The following is a 16667-nucleotide window of genomic DNA, read 5'->3' as shown; positions in this document are numbered from 1 at the left end:
ACATACAAAGGGTGTCTGCTAACAGGTCGCCTACGTTCTTGACGCAGGAGCCATATCAGCACAGTCACTTCCGGATGGCGGCGTGAGGAAGTCTTAGTGTAGTGTTTAAGTACACTTGGAATAGGATTATGGCTTTCCTTTTGGATTCTGTCATTATGTTCACTTCGCAGGTAGGACGCACTGTTAGTGATAAACCGTGATTTTTGGAGGGTTGTTTTGTTGCCACATGTCACACACAAGGCAATATGTACTTTGTTGAGCAGGTGGATACAAGGTGCTTTCAAAATGTTAATTTCAGAGTGAAGTTGAATTCTTCATTCTAATTACCACTGCCTTTAACTTTTGCAATTTAGAGACTGCCAGTGCTTAAGCAAGACGTCTTGTTGGGAGTTTTTAATTGTATGCATTAAAACTTACTCTGCAAGTAAATAGGTTCTTTTGATTTTTATTTCTGTTTCGCGTGTAACGACATTGCACATGGTCAGACCTAAATAGTGCTATTCTGGGATCCCTTTCCCCCCAAAGTAGCGGCTTGTCCTGGAATTTATATAATTACCGATTTAGGCTTGCACAGCAGGTGTGTATCTGTTTAGATGTTAATTGTTTTCTCTGTAGAATAACTACTTTTTGGTCACTGCAGTTTCATTGTGGTCTCGGGGCATTAGTGTGTTGACATCTTACTTAAAATCTTTAGAATATTGTTAAAAAACTTTTACTTGCATAATTCCATTTTAATGGCTTATAGAAAATTTTAAGGATGGGGCATATCACAAAGATGGGATTGTGTTTTAAGAGAATATTGTTCCTCTCTTTCTTGTCACGCAAATGCCATTCTGCAAACTTTGCATCAGTTAGAACATTTGAAAAAGAAGACACTAAAGATTTCACAATGTGTAGTAAGCAACTTTTGTTTTGAGCTTAAGAACTTATTTTGTTGAATCTTTTCATTTTTAACAGGAGGGGACTAGAACAGGTGCTTTGCAAAGTTTTTTTTTTTTCTGTAGGGTTACCACCTGTGCCTCTTTGTGAGTGACGGTCCCTCTTTAGGCAGTTGTATCCTGCGAAAAACCTAAAAAAAATGGAAAATGCTCTTGAGATTTTAGAAGAAAAAAAATTTCCTAACGTTTCTTTAATAGTTGCATAAAAGTTGTTTTGTATCTTAAACACCTAAATGTTAAATGAAACACTTAATGTTATATGAAATGGTATAAGCAGCTCAAATACTATAAGAATAACTTTTTATTTTGGCAAAAAATAAATACATTTCTGTCCTTTACACTGGCAGTGGGTATGTTTTGTCCTACAAAGTCTCATGTTTCTACAAAAAATGTCCCACTTTGGGCATTTGAAAAGGTGGCAACCCTAATATCGACTTAGTTCATCAAATTAATTGCTGGTATAATGTTTGTATCTTTTATGGGATGAATTCTCTATGGTTTTAGAAGAAAGTAATAATAAAGTTGTTTTTTTTTTTTTTTGTTACCTACAAGATTTTTATTAACATTATACCAGCAGTTCATTCGATGAACTAAGTCGATATTAGGGTTGCCACCTTTTCAAATGCCCAAAGTGGAACATTTTTTGTAGAAACATGAGACGTTGTAGGACAAAACATACCCACTGCCAGTGTAAAGGACAGAAATTTATTTATTTTTTGCCATAATAAAAGGTTATTCTTATAGTATTTGAGCTGCTTATACTATTTCATATAACATGTAGGTGTTTCATTTAACATTTAGGTGTTTCAGATGCAAAACAAATTTTATGCAACTATTAAAGAAACCTTAGGAAATATTTTTTCCTTCTAAAAAAATGGCAAATGCTCCGAGATTTTAGGTTTTTCACAGGATGCAACTGCCTAAAGAGGGACTGTCACTCGCAAAGAGGCACAGGTGGTAACCCTACAGAAAAAACAAATACTTTGTAAAGCACCTGTTAAAAATGAAAAGATTCAACAACATAAGGGCGGTGCCTCCACAGACCCTGGAAATTACCGCCCCATTAGCTTGACAAGCCTTATCTGCAAAGCCATGGAGAGGATCATAATGGAACTCATAAATAAAGACATAGGGAACTTGCAGACTTTGGATCCAACCCAGTTTGGCTTTGTCAAAGGCAGATCCTGCCTCTTAAACTTGGTTGACTTTCGAGACAGTCACCAAGGCCATTGATGAGGGAAAGGCAGTCCATACAACCTACCTCGACCTGGCAAAGGCCTTCGACACAATACCCCACTCAGGTATCATCGAAAAACTCATCAGCTTGAATGTAAACCCATACATCACAAGATGGGTTGCAAACTGGCTAAGTGACAGAACCCACAGGGTCAGAGTTGCTGGAGCCATGTCAGACTCAAAGCCTGTCACAAGTGGTGTCCCACAGGGCTCAGTCCTGGGTCCACTCTTGTTCGGCATCTACTTTTCTGAAGTACAAGCAAACACAGGAGGGTTATGGCTGACAAAGTTTGCAGATGACTGCAAACTGGGTTCCATAGTCGAAAACACATCTGACACAGATATCCTCCAGAAGGGCCTCACAGAAACGGATAACTGGTGCCAGAGCCATGGCCTGAAGTTAAACGCCAAAAATGCATAGTCATACCCTTTGGGAAAAACAAGGTTACCCCTAGCTACCATATAGGTGGCAATCCACTGAGCACAGAAAAAGTCATCAGGGATCTGGGGACCCAAGTTGACAGTAGCCTTTCGTTTGACACTCATGTTGCTAAAGTAGTTAGGAAAACCTTCTATATCGCCCACCTGATCATGAAGGGATTCACATCTAGATCAAGGGAGGTCATCGTCCCCTGTACTCATCACTCATTAGAGCTATGATTGGGTACAATGCCGCGTTCGGAATGTATCTGACCAGACACCTGCTGCAGCTTGAAAGGCCCCAAAAGTTCCTCACCAAAAGGATAAAGGGTCTCAAAAATATGTCTTATGCTGCCCGACTGAAAGAACTCCAGCTCTATTCAGTCTCATACCGCTTGCTCAGAGGTGACCTGTGCCTGACATATAAGGCCATGTCAAACCCAGATTTGATGAATATGCTTCACCTCAAAAATCTAGATCCCTCAGAACCACAAGGCGGAGACTTAAACCTTGACACGGTTATAAATAGAACGTGCTGGAGGGACAGATTCATCACCCAGAGACTCCTATGCTGTGGAACAAAATCCCGGTACATGTGAGGCAGAGCACCTCGCTGGCCTTGTTCAAGAGGAATCTTGACCAATGGATGGGAGATCGCAGATATACCCCAGGGATTACTTCAGTGTCACTGCTTGACAGAGGCACAGAAAAATGATAGGCATAGTTTTTATTCAAACTAAAGGGGTGGCGAAAGCCACATAACTATGGGCTAGGCTTATAAATGCCCTTGGGCAGATAGCCTAGTATGAACCTATAAAATAAGTTCTTAAACTCAAAACAAAGGTTGCTTACTACACATTGTGAAATCTTAGTGTCTTCTTTTTCAAATGTTCTAATTGATGTGAATGACCTGAGACGTACCTCCCTGGACTACATGAAAAGAGACATGGAAGAGCTCTCCGATCTTGTAGCCCAGGCAGGTATGACCCAAGCCCTGAGTAGCATTCTGCCATCGCCCAGAATGATACCGCAGTACAAGTACAAAATGATTGACTTCAACAATTGGCTAAGCTTCTGGTGTCATTCTAAGGGGATCCATTATCTGTCTGCTTGGGATGACATGGTCAACAGACCATAATGCTTTGCCACAGATGGCCTGCACCTGTCGCCCTTGGGATTCCGGATACTGGCTAAGGCTCTTGCTGCCCCTATAGTGCCTTTTTTTAGGCAGGGTTCAAATAACAAATTCACCACCATAACAGGAACAGGCAAGAAAAAACTGAGGGTAATGCTACTCAATGCTAGAAGTCTAAATCTCAAAATGCACTCACTGGAGGCACTCCTTAAAATGGAGAACATCGATATTTGTGCAAGGGACTGAGACCTGGTTCAAGGCTCCATGGAGCACCCCTGCACTACCAAGCTATAAGTCATACCACAGTTTTCGGCTATGTAACCTGGACCAAAACACCAAAGGCGGAGGTGTGTCCATATTCATTAAGGATATCCACACCTCCAGGCTAGTTGCTCAGCATAATGCATCCGAGATTATCCAAGTGCAACTAACTCTGGGGAAAACTGCAATCCAAATTGTAGCTTGCTACAGATCCCCCACCATGCCCCAGGATTCCCACTCCTGTTTTCTTGATGTACTGGAAAATATTAGGGTTCAACCAAACACCCTAATAATGGGCGACTTCAACTACCCCACCATTAACTGGGAAAACTACTCGTGTACCAACTCCTTAGCTCAATGCTTTCTGGAATTCATAAACTCCAATGTCCTAGATCAACTTATCCACACCCCCACCAGGAGCAACAATATCTTAGACCTAGTCATTACCAACATGAGTGACTGGTGTTCCACACCCGAAGTCAACTCCTCATTGGTCCGATCCGACCATAAGCTTGTCACCCTTGATAGCCACCTCCCGCCCCCACCCCCCATTAAGGAAACCACAGTAAAAAATTTCTCCAAAGCCAACTTCATGCTTCTTGAGACAGAAGGGGCGAATTTCATGACACCCATGCAGATGGACAATACAGTTACAACTGCTGAATCCTACACAAATTCACTCTATTACACAAGTGCATGGATCGTGCTATCCCAAACAGAACCAAGAAGCTGTCCTCCAAAAAAAGGAAGCCAATCTGGTGGTCCCCTGCCATAAACAAACTGTACAACAGAAGGAAGAAACTGTTGTAAAAGAGAGTAAAATCCCATGAGTGGAGGAGCTCCCTGCTCAGCCTCAGTAAGAAGCTGAGATCCCTTATAAGATCCTCCAAAGCTAGCTACGAAAACAAAATCGCCACTAAATCCAAGGGCAACCACAAAGCATTCTATAGCTATGTCAAGAATCTAGATGGCAACACCCAGATCTGCTCTGAGTTACAGCACAAAGGCATGAAAATTACAGAACCAACCAACATTCCGGCAAATAGGTTCAGTACTAACTTCCCCCCGTCTCACCCCCTAAAGGGCCCATATCTATACAGGAAGAATGCAGAGTCCCTGTAATCACAACTACGCAGGTAAAAGCTGCACTCTCTAATGCCATAAACACAACATCCGTGGGACCGGACAACATCCCAGGCTGCGTTTTACACAAACTTTAGAATGAACTGGATCCCCACTTTAGCACCATGTTCAATAATAGCCTTGCATCAGGCTTTGTGCCCACTGAATGGTGCACAGCAACAGTTATCCCACTCCACAAAGGGGGAGCCACCACTGATCCCGGGAACTATCGACCTATTAGCGTGACGAGCCTTGTCTGCAACAAACACTGGATCCCACCCAGTTTGGGTTTTTGAAAGGCAGATCATGCCTCCTGAAGCTTTAAAACTTCAGCTTGGCAAGCTAAGAACTTGGTTATATTCAACTGGACGTATAAGAGAATTTAAGTACCTTTTTATGCACTTTTTTTTTTTAAAATACAGTATTTAAATTGATTTAAACTGTGTATGAAGGAGTGTTGAAGGAATTTTTAACTGGTTATTCTGCTCTTCAGTAACTTGAACTAAAAGCTAGTGTTGGCTGAATTTTGTTATTTGCTAGTAATTACAGGTGTGGGGGTAGCCACATTCATTGATTTCCTGTCCTTGCATATTTAAACTGGTGCATGTGAAATAATTCCTGCTTTAAAACTTCAGCTTGGCAAGCTAAGAACTTGGTTATATTCAACTGGACGTATAAGAGAATTTAAGTACCTTTTTATGCACTTTTTTTTTTAAAAAATACAGTATTTAAATTGATTTAAACTGTGTATGAAGGAGTGTTGAAGGAATTTTTAACTGGTTATTCTGCTCTTCAGTAACTTGAACTAAAAGCTAGTGTTGGCTGAATTTTGTTATTTGCTAGTAATTACAGGTGTGGGGGTAGCCACATTCATTGAACCTGATCGACTTCTTTGAGGCGGTCACCATAGCCGAGGATGAGGTAAGGTGGTTCACACAGCCTATCTTGACCTCGCCAAGGCTTTCGACATCATCCCCCATTCTGGAATTATAGCTAAACCCACTAAACTAGGTATAAATCCCTACGTCGCAAGATGGGTTGCCAACTGGCTCACTGACAGAACCCACACTGTAAAAGTTGCAGACTCCAAATCTGAACTCAAAGCAGTGACAAGTGGAGTACCACAGGGTTCCATCCTGGGACCTCTCCTGTTTGGTATCTACTTCTCTGAAGTACAGGCTAACACAGAAGGCCTCTGGCTAATGTAGTTCGCAGATGACTGCAAACTAGGAGCCATAGTCAAGTCCCCAAATGATGTGGACATCCTACAGAAGGGCCTCACTGAGACAGATGCCTGGTGTCAGTGCCATGGTCTCAATCTCAATGCCAAAAAGTGCAGTGTCATCCCCTTTGGTAAAAACTCTGTACCCATAAAATACCACATAGGCAGCAATCTACTTAACACCGAATGCGTGATAAGAGACCTTGGGACCCAGGTGGACAGTAATCTCTCCTTTGATAGTCACATCGCCACAGTAGTCAGGAAGTCCTTCTACGTGGCACACCTCATTGTAAAAGGGTTCTCATCCAGGATAAAAGAGGTCATTGTTCCCCTCTACTCGACAATCATTAGACCCATTATAGAGTACAACACCCCTTTTTGGAATGTACTTCACAAGACATCTGCAGCAGCTGGAAAGACCACAGAAGTACCTCACAAAGAGGATTACTGGCCTCAAACAAATGCCCTACACTGACCGCCTCAAAAAACTCCAGCTTTACTCCATAGCATATCGCCTACTCCGAGGTGATCCCTGCCTAACATATAAAGCTATGTCAAACCCAGAGCTATTGGACATGCTAAACCTAAAGAAATCCCAATTCCTCTGAGCTACACGCTCTAGGGAGGTAAACCTTGTCACCACGATAAACAGGATACGCTGGAGGGATAGATTCCTGTCCCATAGACTTCCTATACTCTGGAACAAGCTACAAGCTACCCATCTATGTCAAGCAAAGTTCTTCATTAGCACTCTTCAAGAAAAATCTTGATGAGTGGATGGGAAATGGGAACTACACCCCGGGGTTCACTTCTGTGTCTCTGCTCGACAGTGGCACAAGAAAATAACTTTCTTGGATGGCGTAAGCCATGGAACCTTGTTGGCTAGGCTTACGTAGGCCCTTGGGCCAATAGCCTAGTACCTATTAACTAATGTAGTGTTTGACTATTTCCCAGAATACTGCTCCAAAACAGTTGTTTTTTCTCCATATGTATAATAATCTCATATCATGAAAACAGGCATTTGTTCCATGAAATTTTCAAAAAATGCTGTGCATTAAAAATAGACACGGACAGCAGCAAACCTCTGTGGTATGGTAAGCATTCCATTGAGGTATAGTAATGTAGAGAAAAAGGTCTGATAAGTAATAGCATTGTTACAGCAGAAAGTCTGTACTCCCCGAGTTAATAAAAAAAAAAAAAAAAAAAAAAAAAAACATTTTCAGTAGCCACTTGTTTTCTGCTTGTTAACTTCACCACATTTTGTTTTCTAGTTGTTAACTACAGCTAAAAACAGTGGCAAAAGTGAAAATACAAGACAGAAGTGATCACAGCATCAGGTACAAGAATGATGTACCAGCTGCCATTAGATATGTTCCATCCTTGCCCATCATAATGTACAGGAACATAGTCAATATTGGCTACAAGTTTACCATCCTGCAAGTTTGTGCGCAGGTGTTATTGGTTCCTTTCTGACTAAGTGAATTAATTCATAGGTGCTAATGGAGCACCATAAAACTAGATTTCAAATAGCTGTATTAAAGAACATGCTCACAAGTGTTAATGTAGTATACCCTTTTTTGAGATTTATGTTGGTGTACATTGTTTAAAATTAGTCTGAAATGTGAGGACATCAATAATGTATTGGCTTTTATCATCCTGCATTATAATTCAGTATCAACACAAACAATGGCTATTGTAGAGTTAAATAAATCAAATCCCAAAAAGCATAAAAACGGGAAAAGGTAGAAAACAACTGTGCATATTTGTATACGTGTATGTGCTTACCTCTATAAAGTTTTATAAACTTTTATATAAAATGTTTTCTCCAACAATTACCCATTTTACACTTGCTTTCAAACATACAGCAGATGAGTTAGTTTAAATAAATGTTAAAACATATACATTTTTAAATGTGTATGTTGCATCTTAATGCTGAATTTGACCCTACCTCTTTGGCTACTCCACTGACCCTTGTGCTTTCAGACAAGGCCTGTTGCATCTGGGAAAATTAAATTTTTTAACTGATGAAATATATAGGATTTAAACTCCTGATGCCATGGCAACTCATTAAAGATTTGTTTTAAATTTAAAATGCATAGTCCAGTCAGAGATAGTCTGTACTCTTAGGAAAACAGAGTGTAATGAAAAATGCCAGACTCTAGTCCTGAAGCTCTGAACTCCTACATTTGGCATCTGTGTATGGGAAGACATCCCATTCTGCTTTTCAGTTAAACTTTCAAGCAGTAACAATGGACTGTTCAACTGCAAATTACATGAAAGACTTTTGTTCTGCCCCTACGGGTTTCATAGCTAATAAGCTATGATCCATCTCCAACAACTTATTTTCTATTTTTTAAAGTACATGCACACAAATTTGTTCAGCATTATCCTTTTATGTTTTCAACAAGAACTTCCTGTAAGTGTTTTTATGGTATTTCTTAAATGTCATTTTTATATAATTTCTTTATATATTTATTGCACTTTTGACTTTTTAAACTGTTGTATTTAATACTTTTCTGCACAGTCTTTAACATGAGAAGTATTTAAACACTGTTTTTAATTAATTTATTTTTTTTCTGAATACGGTTTCCCTTTAAATAAGAATGTTTCTTTAATTATTTCACTTGATAAATTATTCTGTTATCAAAATGGTATGCAAGTAGCTTCTGGCTATCACTGTTTTATTCTGACGAAGTCTTGTGTTTTACCGTGGATGAAAAGCTACTTGTGAACTAAAGGCTTTATTCATTTTATTGCTTGTTTTTTTTGGAATACTATTGATTAGGAGCTTCCTTTGTGGTGTTGGTTACTGCTTCTACCAGGTGGAATTTATCTTTTGGCTTTAGTTTCAGTGTAGTTGTAAACTGAATTTGATCCCTTCACTGCATTTTGGCTGCATCATTCCAAGTTTGACCCTTGGAGTATAAGCATATTAAAAAACAAAAACAAAAAATGTTTGTGTTGAGAAATATTTATGATTTTAGTTTCAATGTAATAACTCTGTAAATATATGTTCTGGACTGTTGCTTCATGATTTGCTTAGCTGAGCTTTATCAAAAGTCCTACACCCCAAATGGAATCCAAGTACAATGCAGTACTCTGTACTGTGATGCTGAAATGTATGTGCATGCCTGTGTCTCACTTGTATAATCCAGTGTTTCAAGACTATGGTGGCAAAATGCATGTCATGCATAATTGTAAGATTCTTTATCATAAATGTCTTTGAGAATTATTATTGGAGAGTTGGGTTCATAGTGCACCTCATATTGCCATTTTTGACATTAACTCATCTCTGTACAGCTCAGCCTTCATTAGGTTGCACATATTAGCCTCCTTAGCATATGGAGTTTTTGACCATCATATATCTGCAGTGTCAAAAACATATTTTTGGTTAGTGAAACACGTAGGGTTTTATATGTGATTTTAATATTTTTTTCCTGCGTTGTCCTTATCAGTAGTTGCTTTGTATTGGAGCGTGCCAAACTTGTGAAACTGAAATGCAGCCAGAGCAATACATTCTGTGTGTATATGCAGAAGACAACATGCCATTTCCCCTTTGAGAGTCCCTGATTAAGCATTCAAAAGTATTGTCTTTATCCAGACAGATATTAACTGCATCTAACAATGTCATTATACTCATACGGGTTTCAGTAAAACTCTGTGATGAATTTGGATGCGTCAGTACACATACTGGGTAGAAATACCTTGTTCATATTTACGGACTGTTGCCTTTTTGTAATAAGTGGGGAGGGGAGAATACAGTGTAATATTTGAGATAATTTTGTGCTGTGGTACTTTCTTAAACAAAGGCCTCAAACTCACACGGCAGTAAGGGCCGTATGAGGACTGGCACAGTATCTATGGGCCACAAATCTCCAAAACAAAAGAAAGGTGGTCTGGGCCACAAATCTCCAAAACAAAAGAAAGGTGGTCTGGGCCACAAATCTCCAAAACAAAAGAAAGGTGGTCTGGGCCACAAATCTCCAAAACAAAAGAAAGGTGGTCTGCGTAAGTAACAATGTAGCGCAGTGTAGTAACAGCCCCCCCCCTAGAGTTGTGCTGCTTTAATGAATTTCAGATTTAACATTTGCCAGTGTAAAAGACATTCTCTGCATTATCAGCATATTTCTGTGATCTCATTTTCCTCTTCGACAGCACAAGCCTTACTTCATTTTGCTGGCTAGTTTTTCTGGAGGATTGATGGTAACTTAACTTAACTTGGACGTGTCTGCCCAAAAGGCAACGTTTCATAAGAGTTGTGGACAGATGAGAACTGTGCTCTTCCTAGTACGTTTGTTGAATCTGCTTCACTCTGTACCTGTAGTGGCTGCATGTACTACAATTTTTTTTAGCTCAGGAAACAGTTGAACTTTTCAGTGCCTAATGGATGCAGGTAGCACCACTTCTTTCTGGCCTGCTCATAGTTTTGGAACATTTCGTCACATCTGTTCTACCAATTGTTATGCAGTTGTCCTGGACATCAACATGTTGTAAGAGAGAACTGCTGTTGTGTCTCGTGCCCCTGAAAGGTGGTAAATATTCTGTTTTGTGCTTGGCTTGCCACAGTATGGACTTGAATATTTTAGTAGACTATAACACAGATGGAGTCTTGTTGCCAACATCAAAATTTGCCTCTTGAAATTGTGGTTACCATACTTACCCAACCCTGCCCTCTGTTGTCCAATCCCTTTCACATCTCCCCTTCCAAAATCACTCTTGAAAAAATTCCTTTTGACCTTTCAAATGTAAAAAGCAATTCCTAAGTTCTTATCAAAATTTTTGAATTTCTGCAATTAAGTGCTTTGTCTCCCTTAATGAAATTCATCTGTTCAGTTTTAGTCTCTTCACTGGTTACACCTGTGAGGTATGGAGAACAGCTGCTATGCTGCCTTTCATTAAAGTGGTCCTTTTGTTGACCCTGGGAGCTGTAATTGTTTTTTCTCACTAGTAGTATTTACAAAACTATGTAGTGCCTATAACTGAAGTAATAACCATGCAAGTGACCGGATATTCCTGGATGCACACCAGTTTGGCTTTGTAAAAGCCAAAAATTGTTTTTCTCCATCCTCCTTATATTCTGTAGGCATTGGGAAAATTCCATCTTCTGTAGTAGGATTATTGACAATCTCCCATCTCTACAGTACAATAATTAAGTAGTTCACGTGATGGCTGTCTCTTAGATCCAGTGTTGTTAAGGTTGGGAATATTTGTTGTTGACAGAAAAATGGCATTCGTGATGTACCACAGATTTCTGTTCTGGGTCCCGTCCTCCTTGGCATATGCTTATTTGAGATGAAAGTTGTTATCAATGGACTATGGCTAACTGAGTTTACTGGTGATCATATTCTGTTACTGGGATTCTCTAGCAAAGACTGGATTAGACAAATTCATGATGTGTTAATATTGGATATGCCCTCAAAGTGAAGGAATGCAGTAGAGTTTCCATTGGTAAAGCCCCAGTCACCACCACACAGAGAACATTCCACTTAATTTTGACTGAGTAATGAAGATTTGGACAGCTGTGTTGTGAATTTCTGATTCGATCGCCACATCATTGTCATGGTTACCAAAATCTTTCTGCTCAAGTTCCTACTCTATTAGGTCCATGATTGCATTGTATACCTCCTTCAGCATGTACCCCCACTAATTGCCTAAACCAACTCGAGACCTCAACATTTCCTAACCAAAAATATCTTAATACCCTTAGCAACTCTAGATTAAAATTCTTGTACCTCTATTTAGCCTTGTAGAGGCTGCTAAGGGGTGATCCCTGTTTAACCTCCCTTGCTTTGACCGACCCTGCACTCTTGAACCTCCTTCATATAAATAGACCCAGTGACGAATCCAACACCTACTGTAGAAAACTAAACTTGTACCACTACATTAACATCATCTATGTAAAATATATCAAAGTTATTGTGTAGTCCACGTCTAGAATAGGCTGCCCTACATGTATTGCGTCCCCTATTTCTGTAATAGGCTTCCCCTACATGTCAAGCAGAAACTTCCCTTTAAAACTAGTCTGGGTGATTGAGCAATCACAATTTTTCTTTTGAAACCCTTGGGGATAGTACTTAAAAGGACCTTCCCATAAATTGATATACCTTAACTTCTCAATGTTTTCGGCAATAAGCTTAGTAAGAAGCTGTGAAGCTGTACTTGTTGTAGACAGGGTTTACTGATCCTGGAGCTCTGTCTGGATGTAGAAAAAGAGCAGATTTTGTGCTACACTAATATCTGCCAGTAAACACAACATACCCTTTCCCAGCTAGCAAACCCAACAAATGTATTATAATCACTTCTTTGTCTATCCCTGCCAGGAGCTGCTCATATTTTGTTTCATTGCTCTTGAGTACTGGCTCCCAGAAGAGATCTGGATGTGTGTTGTTCAGCTGTGTCCACGTCAGGAGGATTTCTTGAATACACCATAAAATTCCATGTATATCTTTCAGTGCTGGTCTGTTGTGCAATTCCACACAGCTGATCTTTGTTAGATCAAGATTGCTAAAACTGCAGCCTTTGTAGACTCCCAAGATGGTTGCACACTGAGCAGCAGGTTGATTAGACCTCACCCAGTGGGAACACCTAACAAATTCTTAAAATAAATGTTATCAATATGGATACAATTTGGTTACTGGCCAACAATTATACTGCCTGGATGCTAACCAAGGTGAAACCTGGAGATTGTAAGAAAAACATCAACAAGGAAAGCAAACTGAAAACCTCTGGCTGTGAGGAACATTGCAGGTGTTCAACAAAAAGCAGCTGAAGTTTCATGTTTAGTACAGGGGATAGCTTCCATTATACCATGATCCCCCCAAAACGTGCACGCTGATTGGCCAGCGTGCGTTGTCATCGAGTTATACTAATGGAAAAGGTCCGTCGCCGGACTTTTTCCATTAGTATAACTCGTTTTTTAAACACTGTTCGCTATGTTAAATGGGTTTAACATAGCGATACAGCTTTAAAATAAGCAATGGAGATCTCCGTTGCTTATTTTAAAGCTGTCTCATGTTAAACCCATTTAACATAGCGTAGTAGTTTAAAAGCAACGGAGAAAGCAAGATCTCCGTTGCTTTTAATCGCTATGTTAAATGAGTTTAACATAGCGAGACAGTTAAAATAAGCAGCGGAGATGTCCGTTGCTTATTTTAAAACTGTCTCGCTATGTTAAACTCATTTAACATAGCGAACTAAAAAGCAACGGAGATCTTGCTTTCTCCTGCTTTTGCTCAACTCTGATGTACTGCGTAGGCTACAGTACATCAGAACTACCAAGGATGCCAGACATCTGCGGAAGGGCAGTAAACAGGCATTATACTATGCCATTATTTAAGAAAAGTAACAGTTTCTTTTCTTAAATAATGTCATGGTATAATAGCAATAACCCACTTCTGGGTGTGGGTAATGCTAAATTCACGGTTGGCTTTGTTTCGGGCCTCGGGACCAAACCACGCCAACCGTGGGTAAATTTAGCATTACCCACACCCAGGCGTGGGTTATTGCTATAATAATTCATGTTTAGTACAGGGGGTAGCTTCCAATAATTCATGTTTAGTACAGGGGGTAGCTTCCAATAATTCATGTTTAGTACAGGGGGTAGCTTCCAATAATTCATGTTTAGTACAGGGGGTAGCTTCCAATAATTCATGTTTAGTACCGGGAGTAGCTTCCAATAATTCAGCTGAACAGTAAATTAAACACACTCAGAGGTGTTTAAAATAAGCAAGACACTGGATGTTTAAATGACAAACTGTGCTGTAATTATCTGTAAATGTTAATCTACTTACCCGAACTTCAAACCCAGAGCTGTTGGACATGCTCCACTTAAAGAAATCCCAATCTATCCGAGCTACACACTCTAGGGACCTAAAACTTGTCATCACAATAAACAGAACATGCCGGAGGGATAGATTCCTGTCCCAGAGACTTCCCATACTCTGGAATAAACTACCTATCTATATCAAACAAAGCTCCTCATTAGCACTCTTCAAGAAAAATCGTGATTGGATGGGAAACAGGAATTTCACCCCGGGGATCACCTCTGTGGCTCTGCTCGACAGTGGCACAGGAAAATAATTTTCTTGGGTGGCAAAAGCCAGGGTACCTTTTTGGCTGGGCTTGTATAGGCCCCAGGGCCGATAGCCTAGTACCTACCTATGAACCTATAATACCTAAATTGCATTTGTCCTGCTTTTAATATTTGTACTGTTCTCTGTTTTATGTGGAGCTTTTCTCCACAGGCCTCCACTGAAAACTGGGCATGCCCATTCAGACTCTTCTGGTAAATAAATGATCTGAAGTAGGAACTTCATTTGTCAGCAACCTTTGGGATACGTATCCGATCTCGGATCCGAGCCGGCAACTTCTATCACAGTATAGATCCGAGCTCCTAGCTCCTCCCTTTACCCATAATCTCCTGCCAACCCTGACTGACCTCAGATCTAGTTTGCCGCTCTTCAAGCAACAGCTAGATTCCAGAGCTCTTGGTGATTCTGTGAGAAAAACAGTTTTTCAAGTTTTTCTTGTATTCCTTTTAAGCGAGTGTCTGTGTGTGTGTTTAGGTTTCCCCTTAACGCTAATTTCTCTTCTTTTAGCTTAAATTAGCTTAATTTTAATTTTTATTTCTCCTCCCTGTCCTCGCTGGTCACAGTGTGTGTAGTGTGTAGAGGCCTAGTGAGTGTGTTTCCTTTCAGTGATGTCGGAGGCCCCTAAAGCCATTTTTTGGAAATGCACCGAGTGTGGTCACAAGCTTTCACCGGCTGATGACCACACTCGGTGCGTTAGGTGCCTTGGTGTTGAACACCTCTCTTTGGGTTGCGCGATTTGCTCTGCGTTCAACCCCAGGGCACTTAAGGATCGGAGGTCGAAGCTGGTTCTGGTGGGCCTTTTGCCCCCAGACCCGGCTCCGGCACTTCTGTGACCATTACCCAGTCTTCGGTAGCGGCCACTCCTGCCCCCCTCCCTCTGACCGGGACTCAACCTCCCACTGTGGCTTCAGAGGTGAGGGAGGCCAGGAAAGAGAAGCGGAGAGAGAAGCATGTTAAGCGGCGGGCCGAAGACTCTTCCTCGGCCCCGCCTGCCAGACGGGCTTCTCCCTCCAGGGTTTCTGGTTCGCCTCCCCCTCTGATCCGATCCCCTTGCTTCTCACCGGGACCCAAGGAGGAGGTGACCCGGTCCCCGTCGAGGTCATCGAGGCGGCACTCCAGGCCTGCCTCGGTGGCCTCCTCGAGGTCCACCTTCACTATGTCGGATGCGGACATGGACCGGATGATAAGGTTCATCCAGGCCCAGATGCAGATGGGAGTGTTCTTGCCTCCACCCCCCCCCTTCGGGGGGAGCTTGACCCCCTTTTTCACTCCTATAGCTCCTTCTCCGACCCGCCTCCCGGGTTCGGAGCTGTCGGAACCGAGCCGTGTTGGATCCGGGGGTGGGTCGGAGCCGACAGTGCTGGGCACTTCGGCTCCGACTATTCCCTCGAGTTTGTCGATCCGACCTCTCAGAGCTGTGGGTAGAGCTTCGGATCCGAGGGACTCGGTGTGCTCTTGGCCCCATCCCGGCCGGAGCGCATGTGTCCTTCGGATCCAATAGTCTCGGCTCCGGGACCGATCCCCGCCTCGGATCCGAGTGGGAGTGCATCCAGGCCCCCAGTCCTGGCTTCGGCTCCCCCTGCACTCCCTCTCAGCTGGCTTGGCTCCCCTCACCCGGCCTTCGGGGCAGCCTGCTTCAGCGCCTCTAGGTGTTCCATTGGAACAGGATATTGCTGGTGAGGACTCCTCGGACAGCCCCCCTGAGGAGGCTCCTCGCAAGTAGAAGTGCAAGAGGAGGCACGTGGACTCCCCTGAGTCCCTCACTGAGGATACGAACTTGGATGAAGGGGAAGGCTCCCCAAGGTCACCCCCCGAGGATGTCTCCTTTGGAGACATCATGGAAATGCTCAGTCAGGGGAGGTGGTCTGCCCCCAAGGCTTCCTCCGACGAGTCCGTATTCCTAGAGGCGTTCAAGGCAGGGCCATCTACCTCTTGGGTGTCCCCTCCCCCCGACCCCTTGGTGGATCTTGTAGCCACTAGGGCTTAGAGGGAGCCGGACACTGTAGAGCCTGTTCCCAAGCGCCCGGACAAAATGTTGAGCCCCCCATCAGAGAGAACCCATTGGAGCAGAGGTCTCCCTGTGGATGCCATGTTGGTGGCGGCAGCCACCAAGAGAGAGTTGGCTCAGGAGAGCCCCACGGTTCATCCGAGCAAGGAGTCTCGTGCGATGGACCGCCTTGGGAAGCGGGCCTTCAGTTCAGTGACCTTCTCCATGAGGGCCCTGAACTATATGGCACACGTCA

At 42.1% G+C, this 16667-nt stretch overlaps 1 protein-coding gene across 1 annotated transcript in view; it reads left to right on the top strand.

Moving 5' to 3' along the window:
* Positions 1 to 19: 19 nt before the first annotated feature.
* Positions 20 to 16667, top strand: part of LOC122802497 (Golgi pH regulator) — a 467960-nt gene continuing 451312 nt past the window's right edge. The window contains exon 1 of the mRNA XM_044072150.1: positions 20 to 170. Within this exon, the coding sequence (XP_043928085.1) occupies positions 129 to 170 (42 nt within the window). The 5' untranslated portion in view covers positions 20 to 128. The remainder of the gene's footprint in view (positions 171 to 16667) is intronic.

This window comes from Protopterus annectens, chromosome 5.part0 (assembly GCF_019279795.1).
Source record: "Protopterus annectens isolate FY-2018-M chromosome 5.part0, PAN1.0, whole genome shotgun sequence".
Lineage (NCBI taxonomy): Eukaryota > Metazoa > Chordata > Ceratodontiformes > Protopteridae > Protopterus > Protopterus annectens.
This window is presented reverse-complemented; position numbering and strand designations above follow the sequence as displayed.